The sequence below is a fragment of the Alligator mississippiensis genome, chromosome 3 (genome assembly GCF_030867095.1).
Source record: "Alligator mississippiensis isolate rAllMis1 chromosome 3, rAllMis1, whole genome shotgun sequence".
Lineage (NCBI taxonomy): Eukaryota > Metazoa > Chordata > Crocodylia > Alligatoridae > Alligator > Alligator mississippiensis.
In genome coordinates, this window is record NC_081826.1 from 11,878,999 (window position 1) to 11,900,830 (window position 21,832).

The following is a 21,832-nucleotide window of genomic DNA, read 5'->3' on the forward strand; positions in this document are numbered from 1 at the left end:
ACGACTTAGCACTTTGCGTGGGTATTAAGCCGATCAGAACTAATTTAAAACGTCATTAGAAAATGTTAAAAATATTTACAAAGCAACGTCTTCACAAAATGTGTTGTTAGCGGTGAAGTTTTATTGGATAAGTTTCAGAACCAAAACCTTGATATTTGAATACTGTAAAAAATTGACGGCACTTTTAAGAAACGGAGTTGTTAATTCTGTAGTGTTCTGACCAAACTACTGCCAGTGAACTCGGACTGTGCATATCTAAATTCCCTCTGCAGCATCAGGGATTAATTTCCAGGCTCATATACAGAGATAGCATTTCAAATGTTAGACAGTTGCATAATCACATTACCACATCGCTTACCTATTTTAGACTGTGGGAAGCATGTATATTTTTAAAAGCACTTTTAGGTCCTTTAGAAGGAGCTATAGAAATGCAGTTTTGGCATAGTAAAGCATGGGAAAATTTTCAGTCACGTAACTTGAGAATAAATGAATCTTTAAATATGACTTAATCAATCAATTGGAAAGAAACATGCTCTAAAACTGTGGACAGAGAAGATAAATTCACTGAAGAAAAAAATAGCTTAGAGATTTTTGAGAAAGTACAGTGATGAAAATTGTAAGAGCCGAAATAAATTCTCTGTATCTATGCATAAAAAAGTGAAAAGTCATTCAGTAGCTATTAAATCCTTAACAGGAAAGCTGAATATGCATTGAAGGAGAAGAGCATTTGGAGGGAAACAAGTTAAGTGTGGTGTAATAACCCTACTTTAAAAAAAAAAGTATGAAAAAAGATATTTATACTTTCTACAAAAAAGGGTGTTCTGAATACCGCAATAGATTAATCTGCATATGTAGCATCTAAATTTGTCGAGATTCAGTAACTAAAAAAAAAAACAACACCCAGTTGAAGCACGTCTGGCATATGGGATGCAGTCAGTTGAACTCACAGTCAGCATTATGAAGAGATATGTAAAGGTTAAAACTATCATAAGTTTATTCGCGTTACAAATGGTCACAAACACAATTAATATGAAGCAGAGGAAACACGTCTGGTAGGTACGAGCGCACAGATTTCTCAAAACAAAAGCCTTGTGTGAAATCCCACTAATGTAAAACATGTCTGACTTTATAATAGTGGAGAATATATTCCTCAAGCTTTAAAGTTATGATCACAATGCACCAGAGTGAACGAAAGAAGGAGCACTATAACAGTCCACATTGACTGTGGTCTTCATAAGAAAGTAATCAAAGACAACTGAAACTGGGCTTATGCTGTATTTGCTAATCAGTCTTGCTTGGGAAGAGTTGTGTACACCCAGATGGGGCAGTAGTGTAAAAAGTGTAGCACGAGCTTCTGTGCAAGTCCCTTGTTGTTGTGTTTACTTGTCTGTGCTACAGAGTAGATAAAGCATCTCCAAAAGTCTACCGTGGGACCAGTGATAAAAGACTTCAAGGCAGGGCACTCTTATTTGCTGCGTAGACAGCAAAGAGTCACTGGAGGAACGTAAGAATGCATTATTGCTTTATACCGGCGTTTTAAAATGGAAAATCTTTATTAACTTCTACATAAAAAACGTTGTTCATTATTAAGTAATTAAACAATTAAAAACAGTTTCAACAATTGTTAAAAAATAAAGCATTTATGTTGTACACTTTACTAGTACAGTACACAAAATAGTATACGAGAAACAGAGCTGGATTTCAAACTCCGAAGCCAATTTCATTGTTGCCCAGGCACGCTGGTGAGTACAATATTCCAAGTCATCCATGACTGACATGACAGAAGTCCCTGAAAAAAAAGAACAGACAGAAGAAAATACATCAGTATAAATCAGAAAAATAAATGTTATTATTGACTCTCTAGAGACCAGGATTACAGGCAGTGGAAACAGGTAAACAAATAAAATAATTTTATGTAAATTTATAGGAAGGAATGCAAGAAAGGACCCGGTTGTTTAAATAGGTGTGCAGATGACAAAAAAAATCTGTTCAATGAAGGGAATATAATGATTACAAAGGATTAATTTTAACCATGTAGTTATTACTTGTAAGACGAGTCATATACAGTGATTGACCAATTATGTATAAGAACATGAAATCCTACTTGAAAGAACCAGTTCTGGGAAGCAGTAAGTTTGTTGAACTAAAACAGGATCATCTTTTGCTTTGATATTCCAAGCTCTTAATTTTTTCACTTTTATCATATTTAACTCATCTTCTTTGATATTTCATTCCATTATTTCAAAGAACAACAGAGTATAATAGAATATAATACCAATGTGTGTTCTTAGACAAGTCTGATACTGCAAATACTGAACCTATAACAGCATCAGATTTTGTTTGTGGCAACCTAAATATTTCTTTTCCTAACACCCTAGGCAAAAGGTCAAAGGTCCAAATCCAAGTTATAAAAATCTCCCTTTTAAAATTAACAAACTAGTGCAGCTATAGTCTTCATTCACCAGGGTAAAAAGTTGTATGTGGTACAGCAAAAGGCTTTTAAAGTGAACATTTAACTGTTACACTGGGATTTTTTTTTAAGTCATTTTAAGGACGTGAGCACAAGCGATGCTAATTAAGACTTTGGGCACAAAGAATTGAGAGCATTCAAAAGCAGACTTCTTTGGTATAATCCTGTCTATTATGCTTGGTTTTGGTAATGACTGCAAGACTTTGCTCAGTGATTTCTATCTCTACACGTACTTTGGCAAATAAGCTAATAGAGATCTTGATTGAACTTTACAGCTCCAGCTTTTTTTGTGAGCCCGTTTGTAGGCCTTAAAATTCAAGTAGGCCTTAAAATTTTCTGGAACAAGTTTAGATTCACAAACATATTTTGCTGATGTAAATGAAGAGGCCTCTTAACATAACAACATTATGCAGTAGCTGTGCTTACTGTACTACATGCATTATTCGAAGCACGTTCAATACGTTCCTGATGCAGAACTGTTTGTACTGGTTGATCCAATCATCCTCTATCAAATGTGTCCTCCAGCGTTATCAAATCAACACACACGCACACACACACACACACACACATTTGTTGAACAAATATGGCTTGGGAACCCTCTGTCTGAATCTGAAAATCTGATTTTTCTATAGGGTTTGCATTCTCTTTGAAAAATGAATAATGTAAACCTTACTACTTTTTCTATCTTTCTCTATCAGAGAAAAGGCTCCATTACCTAGTTAGCTCAGATTATGCCAATGTTAATCAAATTTTGGCATAGAATATTAATTCTCAAATGCAAGAGCGTAAGAAAACAGAGCCAGGAATGCAGTAGGACACTTCAATGTTGAGCTTATAGGCTATACAGCCTTTAAAAATTTCTTTTTTTAAAGCAGGATCAAGCCCGTAACATTGTTTTTTATGGTCTATTGTTTGTCAGACAAAATAAAGTACATATATAAGTACCTACCACAGCGTCAACAGATATGGGCTTTTGTTCTCCTTGCTCCTCAAGACGTATAGTGTTTCCTGACAAGAGAAAAGATCTTTTTTACTGAATACAGAAGACTAAAATATACACTAAAATAAACAATATTAGACTACAATTAAAAGACTTCAACTAAATTATTAAGGAAAAGCTTTAGATAACAGTTGTAATGTTTAAATACTGCTCTCTGTTACTAGAATTTATGTAAAAATAATGTATTACAAACTAGTGGTTATGGTGTTTTACATTTGTTTAATAGGGAATAGTTTGCCCAAATTAAACTGACTAAGCTAAGGTTTTTTAGATTACTAAAACAAATTAAAAGTTTTAAAGTGAGAATTTAGGTGATCTTAAAACCTTTCTAAAATCTACAATGAAACTTTCTAATTTGTATCCTCCCTGTTTTTATTGGTTATATTAAGATAAATTAAGTGAGATTAAAATCTTATTTGATTTATTTACCTTTGCAAATGAAGACCGTTTTAAGGGTTACACATCCTCTGCCTCTGACGAAAGCGACCTCAATTAGTCAAGTCAGAAAGTCTTTAAAAGCTTTGTGTTTATTGCTTCCAGCACGGAGCGAGGTGGTCATTAAGGTACCAAAATTCTCATAAAAATTCCAAAGTTGCACTAGTGAAAAAATGCTCAACAAGATGAAAACTAGTCACATCTTTTTCAGAAAATTCATTAGCTATTTTAAACCATTTTTAACAAAGATTTTGTTTTAATGTGGCACTCAAACAGATCCATACCATTTGGATACTTTAAACAGCATTTAAATCTACTGTGAGTACATAAATGTACATTTAGGTTTATACCAGTTTTAAAAGCTGTACAGTGTTTAGTGTGAGCCTTTTATCTTGATCATTGTGTTAAAAGAATTTCTCCCTGTTTACTACTATTTATGAAGGTTTATTGTAAAATAAAGCATAACATTACTCTCACACAGTGATTTTCTTTCAAAAGTTTATTTAGTATCAAGCAAGAGTAAACTTTGCTTAACACTACAGAACATTTCAAGACTTAAGTTACAAAATACCACATTATTTGCATTTGTAATTTGCTTCCCTTTTTACGCATGTTTGCAAGAGAAAAACTAGCAAATGGTTGAAAGATAAAACTAAAAGAACTAAATTGCTGAAAACCTTTAAATAAAAGGTTACGCTTATATTAAAAGAATGGATTAACATATTTAGTAAACCTATTTTTTGTTTAACACTAGTTAATCAAAGGTTATTTTTGATCACCTATTTTTCAAATACAGTTTGGAAATAACAAAGTTCTCTCTCTTTTTTTTTTTTTTTTTTTAAACATATCATTATGCCCAGGTTGTTCTTTCGTCAAAATAGTTTAAATTCAGTCCATCCATTCAGATATTTAAGCACTTTGATTTAATAAAAAGGGAGTGTTCATAGAAAAAATTACTTTGAACAGTATACAGGACTGGTGGAGATTGGGTATTTCACAACATCAGACAGTACAATCAGTATCTGGCATATGGCTGGTCTCTGTAGACTCCCTTTGTTGTCCTTGCCGAAGGTGTCTTGTGTCTTGAGTTGGTCCATTCTTCTTGCCCTAAAGGGAAGGAAAAACATCATTAGCTTCTTCTCAATATTCTGTGTCTCATTGTTCTTATTATATCTATCCATCCATCTTTGGTTTAATTTTGGAGTCCAGTGCTGGTGAGGTTTTTGAGCTGAAAGACATCAAGGCCGAAATCCAACACTGATAAAAGTGCTCTGTTATAATACAGGCTGAAGAGAACGGCCCTGCATTGCTCGTTCAGCTTGCCTCAATACAGTGATATGGAGTAGGTGTAAGAAAGTTCAGGTACCTGTAACATTCAGTCAGGCTTCTCTGATGAAACTATCAACCTGAAGTACCAGCTACGACAGCAGATTGTAATATGGACACTTAAGAAGAAGTAGAGCGATAATGTGAAATGCTACCCAGGCAAGTGAACAGCGATCAGAAGAACTTCTTTGTGTCGATTCCAATTTAGGCTTAATTTGAACTGGCAGGCTACAAGTGAAAAGCTTCAGATTACACTACGAATGCCCATGGCTTCCCTTTTGAAATCAGAACCCAAACAAACAAACAACATTTGGGAAAAGTGGATTTCACATTAAAACTACACTTTCTGTTCAGCACAAGAATTAGAGGCAGTTGGGCTGTCAGAAGTCTTTAAAAAGCCAAGGAGATTGTTATCATCACTTGTAATAAAAAGTAATTAGCACACAAATAGGGATTTTTATTATGTTGGATAACTCAACATGCACACAATATTGAGCTGTTAAATATATGTATGTTAACACCCTGGACCAAATCAAAATCAGACACCTACTATGCTGGATATTGTGCAAACACATGGGAACATGCAGTCCTTCTTCCCAGGTGCTAATAAACTAACTACCTGCAACTCTAAACATAAGATAACACTTAATATGATGCAACAAAAGGTCAGACTCATAAGGTATTTGGGCATTCTTGTTTCCTTCCAGCTGGGGTTTATGTAATGCACAATTCAGTACGAGTCCAACTAAATAGTGATGCGCTGGGGAAGGCCTAGCTGTTTCAGTACCAGGCTAAGCTTTTTTGTGCTTATGCTAGAACAGAACTAGGTGTCCGTACACTCAGCTACTGTGTATAGTCATAAAAGTCCACCATTTTGATTAATACCTTTGTGTCTGCATGTAAAGGAGGATTAAGTCATACGGTTAATACTGGGATACTTAAGCACGCTGAGGCACCCGACTGGCCCACTGTCCTAAGTGAAAACTGAGGACACTTATTCAACAAATATGCATCTTGGTCCTCTTGATAATCATTTTTCTTTTCCTAGTCTCACTAGTTTCTATACCCCTGGCCCTTCAGTAGACTGTCTATAAGAGTATTCATGCATTTTTTTTTGTGCCAGCAAATATTATGTACTTATGGAGGTTCACTCTTGGGGGCTGTCATAAGCTGAATTCTTATTAATGCAATTTGGATTCACTCACTATCACTACAGGGAGGGGGGTGGCCAGCATGTAAATGGGATTCCTAGCTAAAGGCTGGCTGCCTAACTTTGGGGGCCTTTATTTAATTGTTACTTGCAATTTGTGAAGAAAGATACTTTACTAGAAAGAATACTGTAATGGGCTTTTTCTATAAATTGTTTATATATACCATTCATTGATACCTCTAAAACAAATAACAGGCAATTGATTTTTTCTGGGTATAAAACCCATACATCCCATTTCATTTCCAAATTAGGAGGACTGAATCTTTAGAAAGGTGAAAAATACAACTAGCAAAAGGTAAAATATGCCACTGTCTTAATGAACGAGTAAAATATAGCAAAAATGCAGCTGATAGTAGTACTGTCAACAGTTCTCAGTGAGGAAAAGGAGACACCCGCAGGTGAGGGTCAGACCCATGCAGAAAATGACTTGGGTTTGTATGCTTCTGTACAATTTAGCTAGGAGAGAATTTGAGCCCTTTCATAAGCAGAGGTTTAAAGCCACTGATGCAGGAATGTGCAAGTCAGGGATGCAAAGAATTACATTAACCCTGCCTGACTTTGGGAGACAGTAGGGTCCAAGACACACCTCTCTCTTCTGCTCATGGCTGATCTGTGCATCCCCATGCATAGAGGGCTGGCTGCTTTGAATATTGACCAAAATGTGCTCAGGGGTTTCTCTTCAAGGTACCAGAGCCCCAGGCAGATACGTCGTCTCTCTGAATGCCACCACTGCATGCACAGCCGAAATTCACAATGCACTGCAGCTCTGTGACTAGGAAAGAGACTTAATGAATCGGGTCTAAGTCTTGAGTGCATTACCAAATAGAAAAAATCATCAGATTTTAGTCCAAAGGCTCAATAAGTGTTAAAAAAAATTGTACCCTCATCCAGTTATTGACATTGGGTAGCTTGGAAGTTGCTGGGGGAAAAAAAAAGATCAGATTCCAACTACAAACGGTTAATTTTAAGGTTGAAATATACAGTGATTTAAGCTATATAGTCCACAGAGACCAATTTAAAGTGCTGTGAGGGGAAAAAAAGTTTGAAGTAACTTCCCCTTTATGCAATCATCCGATCAATGATTTTCCCTCAAGCTGCCTTGCATCAGTTTTAAGACAACGACAACATGCAGCAAACCTACGCTCAGAGCATTTATTACGACAAACAAAGTGGTTGAGGTCATTGCTGCTTCAGGCAGGAGACACTGCAAAACAGACTTCAAGAGATGCACCACAAAATCCTTTCACTTATGTTCTAAAAATGTCACAGCATCCATTGACCAGAATCATGATTCACTTGTATCATTTACTACCAATTTGGAAGTTAATTTTCTCGACTGATCTAAGACTACATTTCCCTGATCTCTAAGCAATGATTATCCCTTAAGCAAAGGTGGCTCTTAATTGTGCTTTAGGCTTCTAATCCATTAGAAGTTCCTCTAATTAAACCTATCACTACTGCACTTCTGGCTTGAATAATGCAATCCTTAATATCAGCATATGCTTTTTTGTTTTATTAGGCATTATTTTGTCCTCATGCAAGTACTCCAGGGCCCTCGTGTCTATTACCTACCTAAAATACTTTTATAACCTTTACATAATGACTCCCTACTTGATTTCACACAACACTAGAGTTGGGAAGTGAATTAACATCAAAAGACTATAAACCAAGTCTGAAATGTGCTCATATAGGCAGATTCAACAAGGACTTGAGCATATACATGTTCCACTGACTTCAGTGGCAGCTAGGAAATGCTTAATGTTGTGCATGTGCTTAAGTGCTCCACTGAACTAAGGACATACAGTCTGTGTCACCTTTAATCTTAGATTACTGTACTCTAAGGTAGAGATGCCTTGTTTGGGGCCAAAGTGGCAAATCTGAGTAAAAAAGTGGCAGAATCCTGTGTGGAGTGTTTATTTTTACATGGCAAGAATCACTGACAGCAATTATATCAACTCTATATTCCTATTCTCAGTAACCACAAGTTTACAAAAAGTGGGACTGTGTTGGTGGAGACACCCATGCAGGTAGATACTACTGATATAGGAATATGATAACCTATTTATATTTATTTTTCCCTAAACTGTTAACAACCTTTAACAGCTCTATGAGTGAAGCTACTCACCATAAGAATCGTACGTCTCCTCACTAAGCCCGTGCCCATAGTCATAGTAGTCAGCTCCGCTGCAAGGAAAGAAAGACACAAACAATGCAGTTACAAATGGATTGAGGCAGCCTCTCAAGTCACTATTCAGAGAGAAAAGCCTGAAGAACAGCACATCTCCAGCAGAGAAACAGCACCCCTATGTAGCCCACAGGCTACTTGGTTAGCCCCCATCTGTTCACTGAACAAGACTGGCCGAATAAAACATTAGAAGCCACTGCTTCACTGAGAACTGCTTTACTGAGGTCTCAAGCTACAAGTGTGGACACTTGAAGCAAGCCTTCAACACTGGATAGGTCTTGAAACAAAGAACAATCTCCTCAAAAGCAATTCACAATACCAGTTTTTTCCTGCACTTCCTGTGCCATTATTTCATAGAAGTGGTTGAATAAATACTCTCTCAAATATTATAACATTATGGTGAATTGTCTGAAATTGCTGTACAGAGATTTCCAAGTAATCCTCACAGCTGCTCCACTTCTTTCCTGGTAAGAAGCAAACCACTAGCCCAGTGTAGAGCTGGGGAGGTCAAGAGGCTAAACGATTTTGCAGGGTCACAGAACAATTAAGTGTCAGCCCCAGGTACTGAACCCAGCTCCTGTGGTTTGCAAGTGAACAGTTAAACCCATTATCCCATAGACCCACAAGACAAATCAATTGGCCTTTGCATCTTTGTTTCTTATTTCAGAAGTGGACCTACTAAAAATATTTTGCCCTTTGGCTGGCACACTGAGAACAAAATCAGGATCACCTACTGTTAATAGTAATCTTTCCAGCCTAAACTAAAATAAACCCCCCAAATCTATACATGGGGTCCAAAAAAGGACAAAATTTATGCTCCCCAGTGGGCTATAGGTTTCCTTTGGAAAGATAAAGCTCCTTCCAAGTCTCTGAGCTATTCAAATGCCATGTGAGCTGGCATGCAGAGATAACATACTTGGAAGTGAAACAGGGACGGGCAGCGCTAGAAGTGGAAGTTCCCTAAAGTACAAGCTAAACAGCTGTAGAAGACTGCTCTAGCCATGGGCTGCAGGAGACCTGAACCTGGGTGGATGGAACAATAGGAGGAAATGCATAACACTGAACAGGAGGTGGATTTGCACATGGATTTGAAGCAGGTTTTTTTGAGAGCTAATATGATTAAGACTTTGGTCACCGTTTCATGGCATGTATCTACAATTTAAAGAAATAAAAGAATTCATGGAAAAATGCAGTATGAAGTTTATTTTAAAGGGACAGTATCCACCAATACCGCTGCAGTTTATATATAGGAAGTGTAGCTGTATATCACCTTTTTCATGAGCGATTAGAAAAATGCCAACAAATTCCAGCTGCATAAGTTTGCAGGATATTAAGCAACAAGAGTTATCTTTTAAATATCTAATGGGAAGTCATGACAAGTTAGTAAGTGAAAACAGATCTCAAAAAAGGAACGCATGACCAAATGGAAAGTCAACTACAAGCTGCTACACCAAGACTTTGCCATCCTTGGACAAAAGTGTCATCTCAACTTGTGTCAGCTAGTGTGGTAACTAACCAGATAAAACCTTAGTGAAGATAAGCTCATACCTTTAAAATAAGTTAGCAGGTGCAGATAACTCCAGAGCTTTATGTTCTTCTTTCATGCAATGTGTGTATTGCAATGGCATCCAACTCCAAGACAAAACTACAGGGCTGAGTGAGCATCTGAGTCTTCAGTTACTCACATAATAAGAGTTGTCAAATTCTGGCAAAAGATCTAAACCAAAAGTGTGAAAAAAAAAAAACACCTCTGGCAGAGGTGCAGCCATAAATGCAGACAAATGAGTGTTTTCTTGCTAGACTAAAGCTTAGCAGATGAGAAAAAAAACTAATGTCTGTACTGTGAAAAGCTGAGGAACCAGATTAGATCTACAATTCACCTACAATTTGTTAGCCTGAGTGATGCAGACCAGCATAACAAAGATCAAAACTTGAAGCATAAAAAGTAGTATAATTTTGTTCTGCAACAGTTCAGTGATAAAACAATCTTAGTTTTGACAACCAAGAACTTTAAACTGACATTTGCTATCATTTCCTACCGTATCCGATTATTTACTGTAAGAGTGTCATCAAGTTGAGTGGCCTACAGCAGCTGAGCCCCATGCCTATACCTGTCAATCCTGTCAGAATTACTTCTGCAGTGTTTCATTTCACAGACCTAAGTGTCTATTAAACAAAGAATGACTCACATTTTGTGGCATGTAAACTGCAAAACCAATACATACTGTAAGGAAGAAAAATCACTTATTTAAATTGAAAGTATAACCAAATCTATCTGTATTAGCTGACAGACTCTTCAACATGAATAATCTTGTGAAAAATATAAATTATAATGTAAAGTACTTCAAGCTGCTCAGTGATGTACAATGCTGTTTCCCTTTCTTGCACCCCTCCAATCTTGCACTCAAAAAATAAAACAACTCCCCCCAAAAAACAACCCCCTCCCCCCAAAGCCTTGCAATGTAGGCTTCTGTCAAAACTTGGCTGTATTTTAAACAAACATGACAATTTACAGAAGATAGCAACTGAAAAAGTGTGTGACCCAGCAAACAGATCATGCACGGGGAAGCCTGGGAAAGGGGAAAACAAGGAACATTTCTCAGACTCTTTTCACACCTATCAGTACATAATGAAAACAGTGCTCACCTCCTAAAACTAAGAACCAACTTTATCTTAAAAAGTTCCATGTTTCTCCACTCCAGAACCTTCTGTCTTTATGATGTGGAGCAAAAGATGATATAAGCTAGGGTTGTGTGAAGCTTTGGTCACCGATTCGATTCGGAGGAGGTTTGGCCTGATTCAGCTGCTGAATCCAAGTTCTAATTAAATCAGGAGACCCATTAATCTCTCCGAATTGAATCGGAAGCCTCCAATCCGATTCGGAGAGATTTGACGATTCGACCACAGACACAGCTTTATGTTTTTTCTATGTACCTTGAGGTACCCAGCACCACTCGTGAATACTGCAATGGTGGGGCAGATGGAGCGTCCCACGGAGGGGTGTGGAGGGGGGGCTCCCCCACATGCCCAGCGGTGGTGGATCCGGAAGTGGACCAGAAATACTTCCAGTTCACTTCCAGGTCCGCTGCGGAACGCACGGAGGACCCCCGTGCCCCGGCGACTGGTGTTTTCTGGGTCTGGGGGCACACCCAGGATCCCCCCTGCAGCTGATTGCTGAGTTGAGGGGGTACAGTCCACCGCCAAGCGTGCGGGGATCTACCTGTGCTCCTGTGGGACGCTCCATCCACCCCACCATCTCAGCTTTTACGAGCTGTGCCTGGTACCTTGAGGTACGTAGAAACCCCCCCCCAAAAAGCTGTGTCTATGGTTGAATCGCCGATTCTCCAAATCAGAATCAAATCTTCAGATTCAGATTTGGCCGAACCAAAAATCAGGACAGTGATCCGAATCAACAAATCGAATAGCTGTCCCCCGAACCAGGCCAAACCTGAATCGAATGGGGCCCACTTCGCACACCCCTAATATAAGCCACTTACAGAACTGTGCTGTCCTAGGTGCTGAAATTATTTCCTTTCGAGATTAGCACTCACATAACTGAAATGCATTTTGAGTGAGTCAAGACTACCAGAAGTCTTGCTCCCCCCTTTCAAATGACATTTTTCAGTTAAATAATATGAATATTTAAGATCATTTCCATTGTGAGGATTATGACTAAAATTACAGGTGCCAATTTTCCCCATGCAGAAGTCCCACTGTATACCTTATGTTAATAAAGAGATCTTTTGCCTTCAAAGCTCTCAACCTGTCAAACCATCCAATTCTTAAACATTGAATGGACACTGAAAAAAGAAAAACAGGAAGCAAATGAAAGAAGTTTAAACTATCTCTGTGTGGTAAACAACCTTGACATGCATGATCTCTTGCGTACAGGTTACAGAACAACAGGATTCAAGGATGCTTGTCAGAAATTGTCTAACACTCCTTTCCTATTAAATGATCAGCTTTCAATGGAAAAACCTTCATTCACCCACATTTCTCTCTCATCTTAGTCCCTCAACAAAGCAGCAAACAGCACCACAAAATTAACTCCCCTGCTCCCATTCCCTCTCTATACACACACATACAGGAATACTTCAATACTCTGGGGGGGAGGAGGGGTTGCAAATTTTTCCCCTTCCTGATTTTGTGCATTAATATGCTCATTCAGATGTCTGAAGATAACTCCTCCCTGGAACCAGATGAAAGACGGGATGCTGACACTTTTTATAATGATGTCTATTCCATATAGAAATACATTGTTCAACAAGGTCAAAAGTAGCTTTGTGGCTTTCAAAACATTTTCTCCAAAAACACAAAGCTGGCTGTTCCTGACTTGGGAATGTTAACCATAATTCTCTGCAGATGTTTCTGTGCTTAGATATTTCTCTTTTTTTATTTAATGTAACCACTTTTGTATTGCTATACCACTGCTGTAGTACCATTGGTATGTTTAATGTGGCACAATGCAGTACCATGCAAATTATATTCAGACCTAGCTCTGAAGCAGTTAATTGGAATAATAAAAGAGTGTAACCAGATTAACATGGCATTCTTTAGACTACTTCGCCCTGCTGAGAAAGCAGGTTATATTAGCCTAAGCACAACACCGTATTAATAGAGTGGTACTGTTGCTGCTGGCTGAGCTAGCTCAGATCCCTGTGCATGGCACTCATTGTGCTGGGCAGACGTACTCTTACAGAAAAGGGAAAGGAACCTGAAAGAATGTAACAGAATGATTTCCTTTGCTGTGCCAACATTAAAAACTTGGTACCACCCAAAGCATTTATTTACATATGGTATGGAAGGATTAGCATCTGACAAAGAGGCTTCAGTAACGTGCTCCTAATTGCTCATGGCTGGACATTAATCCTATACTGCCTTGAGAAAGCATGAAGAGATGCCTTAGTAAGTAATTTCTGTCTTGCCAAGAGGGAAGTATCATCTGCTTCTTTTGCCCAAGAAACAGGCACTGATCTAGTACAGCATGCTTTGAGTGATTCTCATGCAACTTTACCACTATTGAAGTAAGTCTCTTGGTTGAGCTGTTTTATCTAGTCAGTTAGCATGGATCTAGAAACTGCTTATCCTTTTTTTGGGAACCCTGTGCAGTGCAAAAATATCTTCCTCTAATTTAGAAGTGTTCATAAAAAATCTTCAGAGCTCTGGTAGAAGGGACCTGATGTTCTCCAGCTCTTTTGCTGAGCAGATGGCTTCTAAAAATAAAACCTTGAAAAATCACTCCGTTGCCATGATCTATCATAAGGATTCAGCCAGCAGCTAAAGCCTTTCAGTACCAAATTTAAGTCCTAAGAAGGAACACCAGCTTTGTTGTTAATCTGAAACTACTGCTTTGCTGTCTCTGGAGATGTATAGAAGTTCCCAATCACCAGCCATTCAGAGGGCTCATTCCAAAATTTACTCTACCTCAGAAGGTTATTCACTATCTGGGCATTCATAAGTTCAGTAGCTCAAAAACCAGGACAGACAAAAAACAGTTTTAGTAAGTCTGCATAAGGTGCATGGGTACAACTTTTAAGAATGTATTAGAATTAATGAACTGGAAGTAAGGATCCATTAGGACTGGTGATGAAGACAAACCAGTTTAAGACATGACTGTTGAAAGAAGAGAAAGTAGTCTCAGGCCACAGACAGAAATTACATTTTTTTACATAATTGGCCCCGTAAAAGCACTCTACAGCCGTGCTGACACGCTGTACGTAGCTGCCAAGCACTTTTGAAGTGGATGACTGTGTGAAAAATTAACCTTCCTCAAGTGAGGTATCAGATGAAGGTGCTCTACTTTATAGTGCCTTTGGAAACTTGTGTCCTCTAGGGTTAGAGATCAGGGGATGTGTTGTGTGATCAGGGGAGTGGGGGGTACAGGACTGGGCAGAGGGGCAGCTCCTCACCTAAAGGCAGGCTCGATTCCCACTGCCTTCCCTGCTTGGGTCAGGGGAGTGCTCTAACCTCTTGGTGCTTTGTGTAAAGTGCCATGAGTTAGAGCAGCAGTCTGCATGTCTGTCAGGGCCCTTAGTGATTGGTTGTAATCTGAGAAACCCAGCCCGTTTACACTGGTAAGGCTGGCCCCTATGGTTCTAAGGGAAGAGTGGACAAGAGGGCAGGAAGTTACTTGTACATGGGGCCAATTGCAGATGGAGTCCCTGAGGTCTGCTTTTTGCCTAGCTAAGTCTGCTCCCCTCTACCCCCACGCACTCATCTTCGTGCCAACAAGTTGCTTGCTTGTAGGAAACCAGTTCGTAGGCTTGTGCTGGTCCAAGGCACACTGGAAGGAGTGCTACTAATCCACTGGTTCTTGCTTTTGCCATTTACAGCCATGTCCATATGAGCACGGAAGTTTGTTTCCCTGGGGACAAGAAGCAGCGGCACACCTTGTGGTGCTGCTACTCGTCCCTGGGGAATATCAGTGCCATGAGCCCTCTGGTGCATGGCAGGTTACCCTGGGTTGGGTAGGGGAGGCTGGGGCCAGCAACTGTGCCACAGCAGACCTGCAGTTGAGAGCCTGGCCAGCAGCTGGAGCATGGCTCCAGCAGGCCAGGCTCCGGTTTTGGCCACCGCACATTGCTGTCATGGGCACCGCTCTGCTTTAAGGCAAAGGTTTGTTTTGTTTTTTTTTAACCCTGGGATCTCTCGTGGTCAACCACACTCCCCCACTGCAAGGTAGCAGTGCGGGGATCACCAGCATGTGTCGTGTGTGGCAACACATATCACACATCCGCACTCATCTGGACATGGTCTACTCTGCAACAGCAATAGTTGGGCTCTTTTTGAAAACATTTTGAGGCACATCCCTGTTTGGGAAAGGTCAGTATAGCTTGGAAAAGGAAAAGCAATGGTGGAGGAAGTTTCTTCTTTTTGGCAATTTACAAAAGCAGAGTTACCAGTCCTGCTTGTAATAACCCCTGCTACTCTAACAGGTTGGTTCTCCAGGGTAAGAGTAGAAAATCCAGGATTTTTAAAACACTACATTTTATGGAGTTTCCAGAGGATGTCATTAACATTTCAGAACTTCTGACCATCTGAATACATAGGCAGTTAGATCTTGAAGTAGTATAATCCTTACTGGAGATGCTACGGAGAAAAGATTAATATTTGCTGTCTTCCTGATTCTCCATCTAGAACGAATATCTTAGCTACAGAACTACTGGCTGATTCTAATACCTACGAACACTGCACACTGAAACCTAAAAAAGGCTTCATTTTTTCCCTAAAATGCATCCCAGGATGCTGACTCCTTACCACCATCACATACAAACATACTTTTTAAATTTTATTTCATCTTATTTTTTCATTAACAGAACAGCACACTTTTGTTCTCAGTGTTAAAACAGGGCTGAGAGACATTCCCAAGCCTTACTCACTACAGATCCTAAAGAGACTGTAACTATGCAAATAATATAGCAAGTATCTTGAGCTGCAGTGCTTCCAGTCTCTAGACAAGAGATACAAAGATAAGGATCAGAAATAAATTTGCCTTGCCACAGTTCCCATAATACAGTTCTGCCAGGAGAAAAAATATCTCCAAAAATGGCCTCTCAACTCTAGCTTCTCATTTTTGTCATGACCTTCACACTTGCCCTTGATTTTATTGAGCTGCCATTTAATTAGTGTGATTTAGTATTACATGAGCTACTGCAGCAAGTGGAAGTTACAAATTCACGAGAATGTTCTTTTTCTTTCATCTTTTTATTCTTTCAATTATTCTTCAAGAAAGAACATACTTAACCCATTCTCTATTTGCACTACTAGTTTTACACTAGATTACCTATTTCAAATTGCTGGATTCAAACGGTTTCTTTCAGGACAACGGAAAAACACCCGTGATAGTGCTAGTGCCTTGAAAGAAAGAATAAGTAAATGTTGAGATCCTTTTAAACTTGCAGTCACATGAACTATACTGAATTAACAAAACATATTTTCTTCTCATCTTATAGCTATGGCTAAATGGAAAGATTTCTATAACTGTACAGATTTTAACTTAAAATACAGTATTTTAAATTGGCTGATATCTAATCTTGAAGTTTCTCAGGAAAAGCTCAATTTTATTAGCCAGATTTTGTATTAGTTATGCAGACCAAATATTTAAGATAGTCCTAATGTAGTGAAGATTGAGAACTTTCATTGGTGCATTTTGAATTTTATTCTTCAATAAGACCGATCTTGTAATATTTTGCTTAGTGCTATGATTCATTATGTCGGACAGAAAGTTCACTTCCAAACTCTGTCACTGCTTTATTTACTTAGTGACTTTGTTTGACCCCCTTCTATACCCATGCCTTGATCTTCCTCTCTATAAAATAGTTATAACATCAATCTCTTTTAGAAAGCTCTTTCAGACTTATTATTAAAAACTAAAATAAAATCAGTAGTAATTGTTCTCCTCACATTTTTCCTTTCTGAAGCTATACTAGAACATAACCAAATTACAAGTTTATTTCTTTATTCCTAACACTGGATCAGACTCTTATCTAGAATGGTCTTAGAAATACTGTTAAAACAAGTTTCCAAACAGTGACATCCAAGTCATGCAATATTATAATTCCATTTCTGGTCTTCAAAGAGACCTGCATTTTGTTGTTGCATATCAGATGCAAAGTGTCTACGACTCTTGGAAGAAGGCTACACACTCCCTTAGGCTTACAGTTCTACCATCTGGATCTTCTAGTTATTGCTATCTGGGAATGTATTCGTTCTCCCTTATTTATCTGCCTCATTTCCATTAATATCCCGTCAGGTATCCCTCAAAATGTACAAGGTCAATGGTAGTAGTAGATGAGCCGCTACACTGAAATACTACAAGGCTATTCTCAAAGTAATCAATTCAACGAGGAACAATACATCTGTACACAGAACCCTGGGGAGCACTTAACAGCATCCATTTCCCAAGCAGAAGCTTCTTCCCCAAATTACTTTTAATTTAACAAACCTAAAAAAGAGCAATGACAAAGGAACCACATGCCAGACACAGCAGGACTAGGTCTAGCCACAGACAAGATCCTCATGATTTCTATAACTGATTTTCAAACACCAGCTTCCTTGACTGTAAGCACCTAGTTAAACTGAGCAGGCTGCCACAGGAACTGAAAGGATGGTAAAAAAGGGAGAAACAAGAGGAAGATTAAGGGAAGTGAAAGGAGAGTGGCCATTATGACCAACAACCACCTAACCCTTGCTTAGTTCCAAATGGGAACGAGAAGTTAGAACGAGAAGTTTCACTTAGTGTCATCTTTCCCTCTAAAGCTTGTCAAATACCCCAGCTACACAAAGTGCTGAGAACAGCAGCTGAAAGGACATAAGAAGTGCCACCCTGGGTCAGACCAGTGGTTCATCTAGCCCAGTATCCTGTCTCCAACAGTGGCAGAAGTGGATGTTATACAGGGAGAGCACTGGAGCACCAAGCTGGATACTACTAGAGCAGGGGTAGGCAGGCATAGGTGCCAGAGCATGGCGCGCAAAGGCATTTTGCTTGGCATGTGCATCTCAGGGCAGATGGCAGGGAGGGGGCAAGGGCTGCACTGCCACAAGGATCAGAGGGCTTCCCTGCCATCTGCTGCCAGCATACCAACATCTTACAAGTGAGGCTGCGGGTGTTTTTGGCACTTAGCCCCAAAATGTTGCTGATCCCTGCTCTAGTGATCTACCCCCTACTCTATCAACTGCCCCCTCCCCGGCATCCATCATTTATTGGTTTAGAGATGCCAGAGGAAACATCTCCAACCGTTCTGTTCAAGTGCCATTAATAGGTCTATCATCTGTGATTTTATCCAGTCCCTTTTCAAACCTCGCTATTGCATCTGCCTCCACAACCTCCTGTGGCAATGAATTCCACAAGTTAACTACACTGTGTAAAAAAAGGACTTCCTTGTTCATTTTATACCTGTTGTTTGCTACTTTCAGTGGGTGCCCCCTAGTTCTAGTATTCTGAGACTTGGTCCATACCCCTTCATGATTTTTATAAGTTTATTTCATATTCCCCCCCTCCCCATCCCACAGCCTTCAACTTCCCAAATTGAACAGTCCTAGCCTTTTAAGTCTTTCCTGTTATGGCAACTGCTCCAGGCCCCTGATCATTTTAGTTGCTCTTCTCTGTCCCTTTTCCAATTCTCCTACATCCTGAGGAGGTGGGGACCAGAACCACATACAGGATTCAAAATGAGGGGGCACCATGGATTTGTATAATGGCATAATGATGTTCTTGTTTAATATTCCTTTCTTCAATGCTGCCCAAGATTTTAACTGGCTTTTTGGTCGCTGCCATACATTGAGCTGATGTTTTTAAAGAATCATCTACAATGACTCCAAGGTCTCTTTCCTGAATTGTAACTGCTAGTTCAGAACTCAGCATTGTGTACATATAGTGGAGGTTATTTGTCCCCAGGTGCATTACCTTGCACTTGTTGACACTCAACTTATCTGCCATTTTTTTGCCTGCTCAGCTTGGTGAGATCTTTCTGCGGCTGCTGGGCAATTGGCACTATAAGAGTCTCAAGTTGCAGAGGAAGGCACAGAATATCCAATTCACCTTGCTCAGTCTTACAGGCAGGCTTCCCTCATGCTTCATGCATTGTAGATCAGGGAGCACAATGCAAAGCAGCAGATATATCTGGGAGCCCAAGTCTCAGAGTAGAGTGCAAAGCAATAAGTCAGGCCAGGGAAGGGGATCAGAGTGGCACTCAGGGAGGGTGCGGGCTAACTTGTGGTATGCCTGCCAAGGTTTCCCCACACTGCCATAAGTCATAGGGTTTTCTGTGCGCTACGAAAAGAGGTGGATTTTCTCCTTTAAAAGGAGAGAAATGCAGGAAACTGCAGGTTTACCCTTTCAGGCTGGCAGAGTTCCAACCTACAAGGGGTTAATTGAGGCTGTGGGGAGTAGGGGAGGGCAACTGGAAACAGGAAGCGTCATGTGCATGAGCAAGCAGTGGTGGAAAGCAGCTCCCTCCAGGTAAATCTATGCGGGCAGGGGGAGAGGAGGACAGGCAATGCAATTGGGGGGGGAGGGGCGGCAAGGGAGCAAAAGGTGACAGGCAAAGGTAGCGGGGTGGGGAGGCCAAGGCAATGCAGGGGGCATGTACCCCCAAGGTTTCTGCACACACAGCAAGGTACATGGCTGCAGCAGGCCTGGATCAGCTCTGGGCAGGAGCCACCTCTGCAGGTGGGACTCAGCGTGGGAAGGAGCACCATGCCGCCATGGCCACCGAAGTGAAGTGCAATAGCAGCAGCCCAGAGTTGTGCGCCTCACTGCTTCCAGGCAGGCAAGATCACCTGTGTCCCATCCTGCCCCCCCCCCCCCATGTATATGTATTGCCTGTGCCCACACCCATCCCATTCTGGAAGCACTGGAGCAAGCAACACCAGGCAAAGGCAGGGCATCAGCATATCAGGGCTGCTCAGCACCACAAAGCAGTGGGGGCGACTGCTGCAGCTGGATCCACATGCTCGTAAGCAAAGGGGGCAAGGGGAGCTTTGATTTTCCATGATAAAAAAAAAACAAAGTCAACTAGTTACCTCTGGTGCTTGTGCACGAAAGCACAGAGCCTAAGCAGGAAGAATTGGAAGCCCTTGTACTATCACGAAGCCATGACATGATCGGAACAACAAGACTTGGTGGGAGCTCACACGACTGGAGCACTGTTATGGACGGGTACAAACTGTTTAGGAAGGACAGACAGCGGAGAAGCGGGGGAGCTGCACTTTATGTAAAAGAGCCATTTGATTGCTCAGAGCTCCAGTATGAACCTGGAGACAGGCCTGTTGAGAGTCACTTGGTTAAGGTTAAAGGGGACAGCAACAAGGGTGATGTTATGGTGTGGGTCTGTTATAGACCACCAGACCAGGAGGAAGTGGTAGATGAGGCTTTCTTCAGGAAATTTCTGCCAGGTGTTTGATCACAGGCCCTGGTACTCATCACCCTGACATCTGCTAGGAGGGCAATACAGCAGTGCACAGGCAATCCAGGAAGTTTCTGGAGAGTGCTGGGGACAACTTCCTGGTGCAAGTGTTGGAGTGGCCAACTAGGGGCCATGCTCTTCTTGACCTGCTGCTGCCAAACGGCAAAAAATTGGTGAGGGATGTAGTAGTGAAGGGCAACTTGGGCAGCAGTGACAACAAGATGACTGAGTTCAGGATCCTGAGGAAAGGAAGGATGGAGAGCAGAAGAGTAAGGACCCTGGACTTCACAAAAGCAGTCTCTGATACTCAGGAATCCCTGGGAGGCCAGTCTGAGGGGGAGAGGAGTCCAGGTGAGCCAGCTGTACTTTAAGGAAGCCTTACTGAGAGTGCAGGAACAAACCATCCCAATGCACAGGAAGACCAGCAAGTATGGCAAAAGACCAGCTTAGTTTACTGAGGAGGTCCCTGCTAAGCCAAGTCACAAAAGCAACTTAAGTGGAAACTCATTGCTCGGGCACGCAGGGATGAAGCCAGGAAGGCCAAAGTGTAATTGGAGTTGCAGCTAGCAACAGATGTGAAGGCTAACAAGAAGAGTTTCTACAAGTGTCAGTAGCAACAGGAGGATCAAGGAAAGTGTGGGTCCCTTACTGAATGGGGGAGGCAACCTTGTGACAGGATGCAAAAGAGAAAAGGCTGAAGTGCTCAATGCCTTTTTCACCTCAGTCCTCACAGGCAAAGTCAGCGCCCAGACTGCTGTACTGCGCCAGCCAGCACAGTTTGGAGAGGAGGTGAGCAGGCCTCAGTGGTTAAGGAACAGGTTAGGGACTACTTTGAAAAATTGAATGTGTACAAGTCCATGGGGCTGGATGGGACGCACCCAACGGTGCTGAGGGAGTTGGCTGATGTGATTGCAGAGCCACTGACCATCTCTGAAAATTCACGGTGATCAAAGAGAGGTCCCAGATGACTGGAAAAGGGAAAATATAATGCCCGTAATTAGGAAAGGGAAGAGGAGGACCCAGGGAATAATAGACTAGTCAGCCTCACCTCAGTCCCTGGAAAAATCATGGAGCAAGATCCTCAAGGAATCCATTTCTAAGCACTTGGAGAAGAAAAAGGTGAGTAGGACCAGTCAGCATGGATTCACCAGGGGCAAGTCATGCCTAACCAGCTTCATTGCCTTCTACAACAGGGTGACTGGCTCTGCAGATGTGGGGAGACTGGTGGACGTGGTGTACCTTGATTTTAGCAAGGCTTCTGATATGGTCTCCTACAACATTCTCCCAGGCAAGCTAAGGA

General features: G+C 40.7%; 1 protein-coding gene across 6 annotated transcripts in view; it reads right to left on the reverse strand.

Annotated features, from left to right (window-relative positions):
• Positions 1–970: 970 nt before the first annotated feature.
• KHDRBS3 (KH RNA binding domain containing, signal transduction associated 3) overlaps positions 971–21,832 on the reverse strand; it is a 187,575-nt gene continuing 166,713 nt past the window's right edge. For 5 of the 6 annotated variants that reach the window (XM_059723717.1, XM_059723715.1, XM_059723714.1 and 2 more), the window contains 2 exons: positions 8,567–8,625; positions 4,390–5,012 (listed from right to left, as the gene is read on the reverse strand). In XM_059723717.1, coding sequence (XP_059579700.1) covers positions 4,921–5,012; positions 8,567–8,625 — 151 coding nt within the window. In that variant the 3' untranslated portion in view covers positions 4,390–4,920. Of the gene's footprint in view, positions 1,790–3,419; positions 3,479–4,389; positions 5,013–8,566; positions 8,626–21,832 lie in introns of those variants that run through there. The other variant, XR_001374058.3, reaches the window with a different exon arrangement.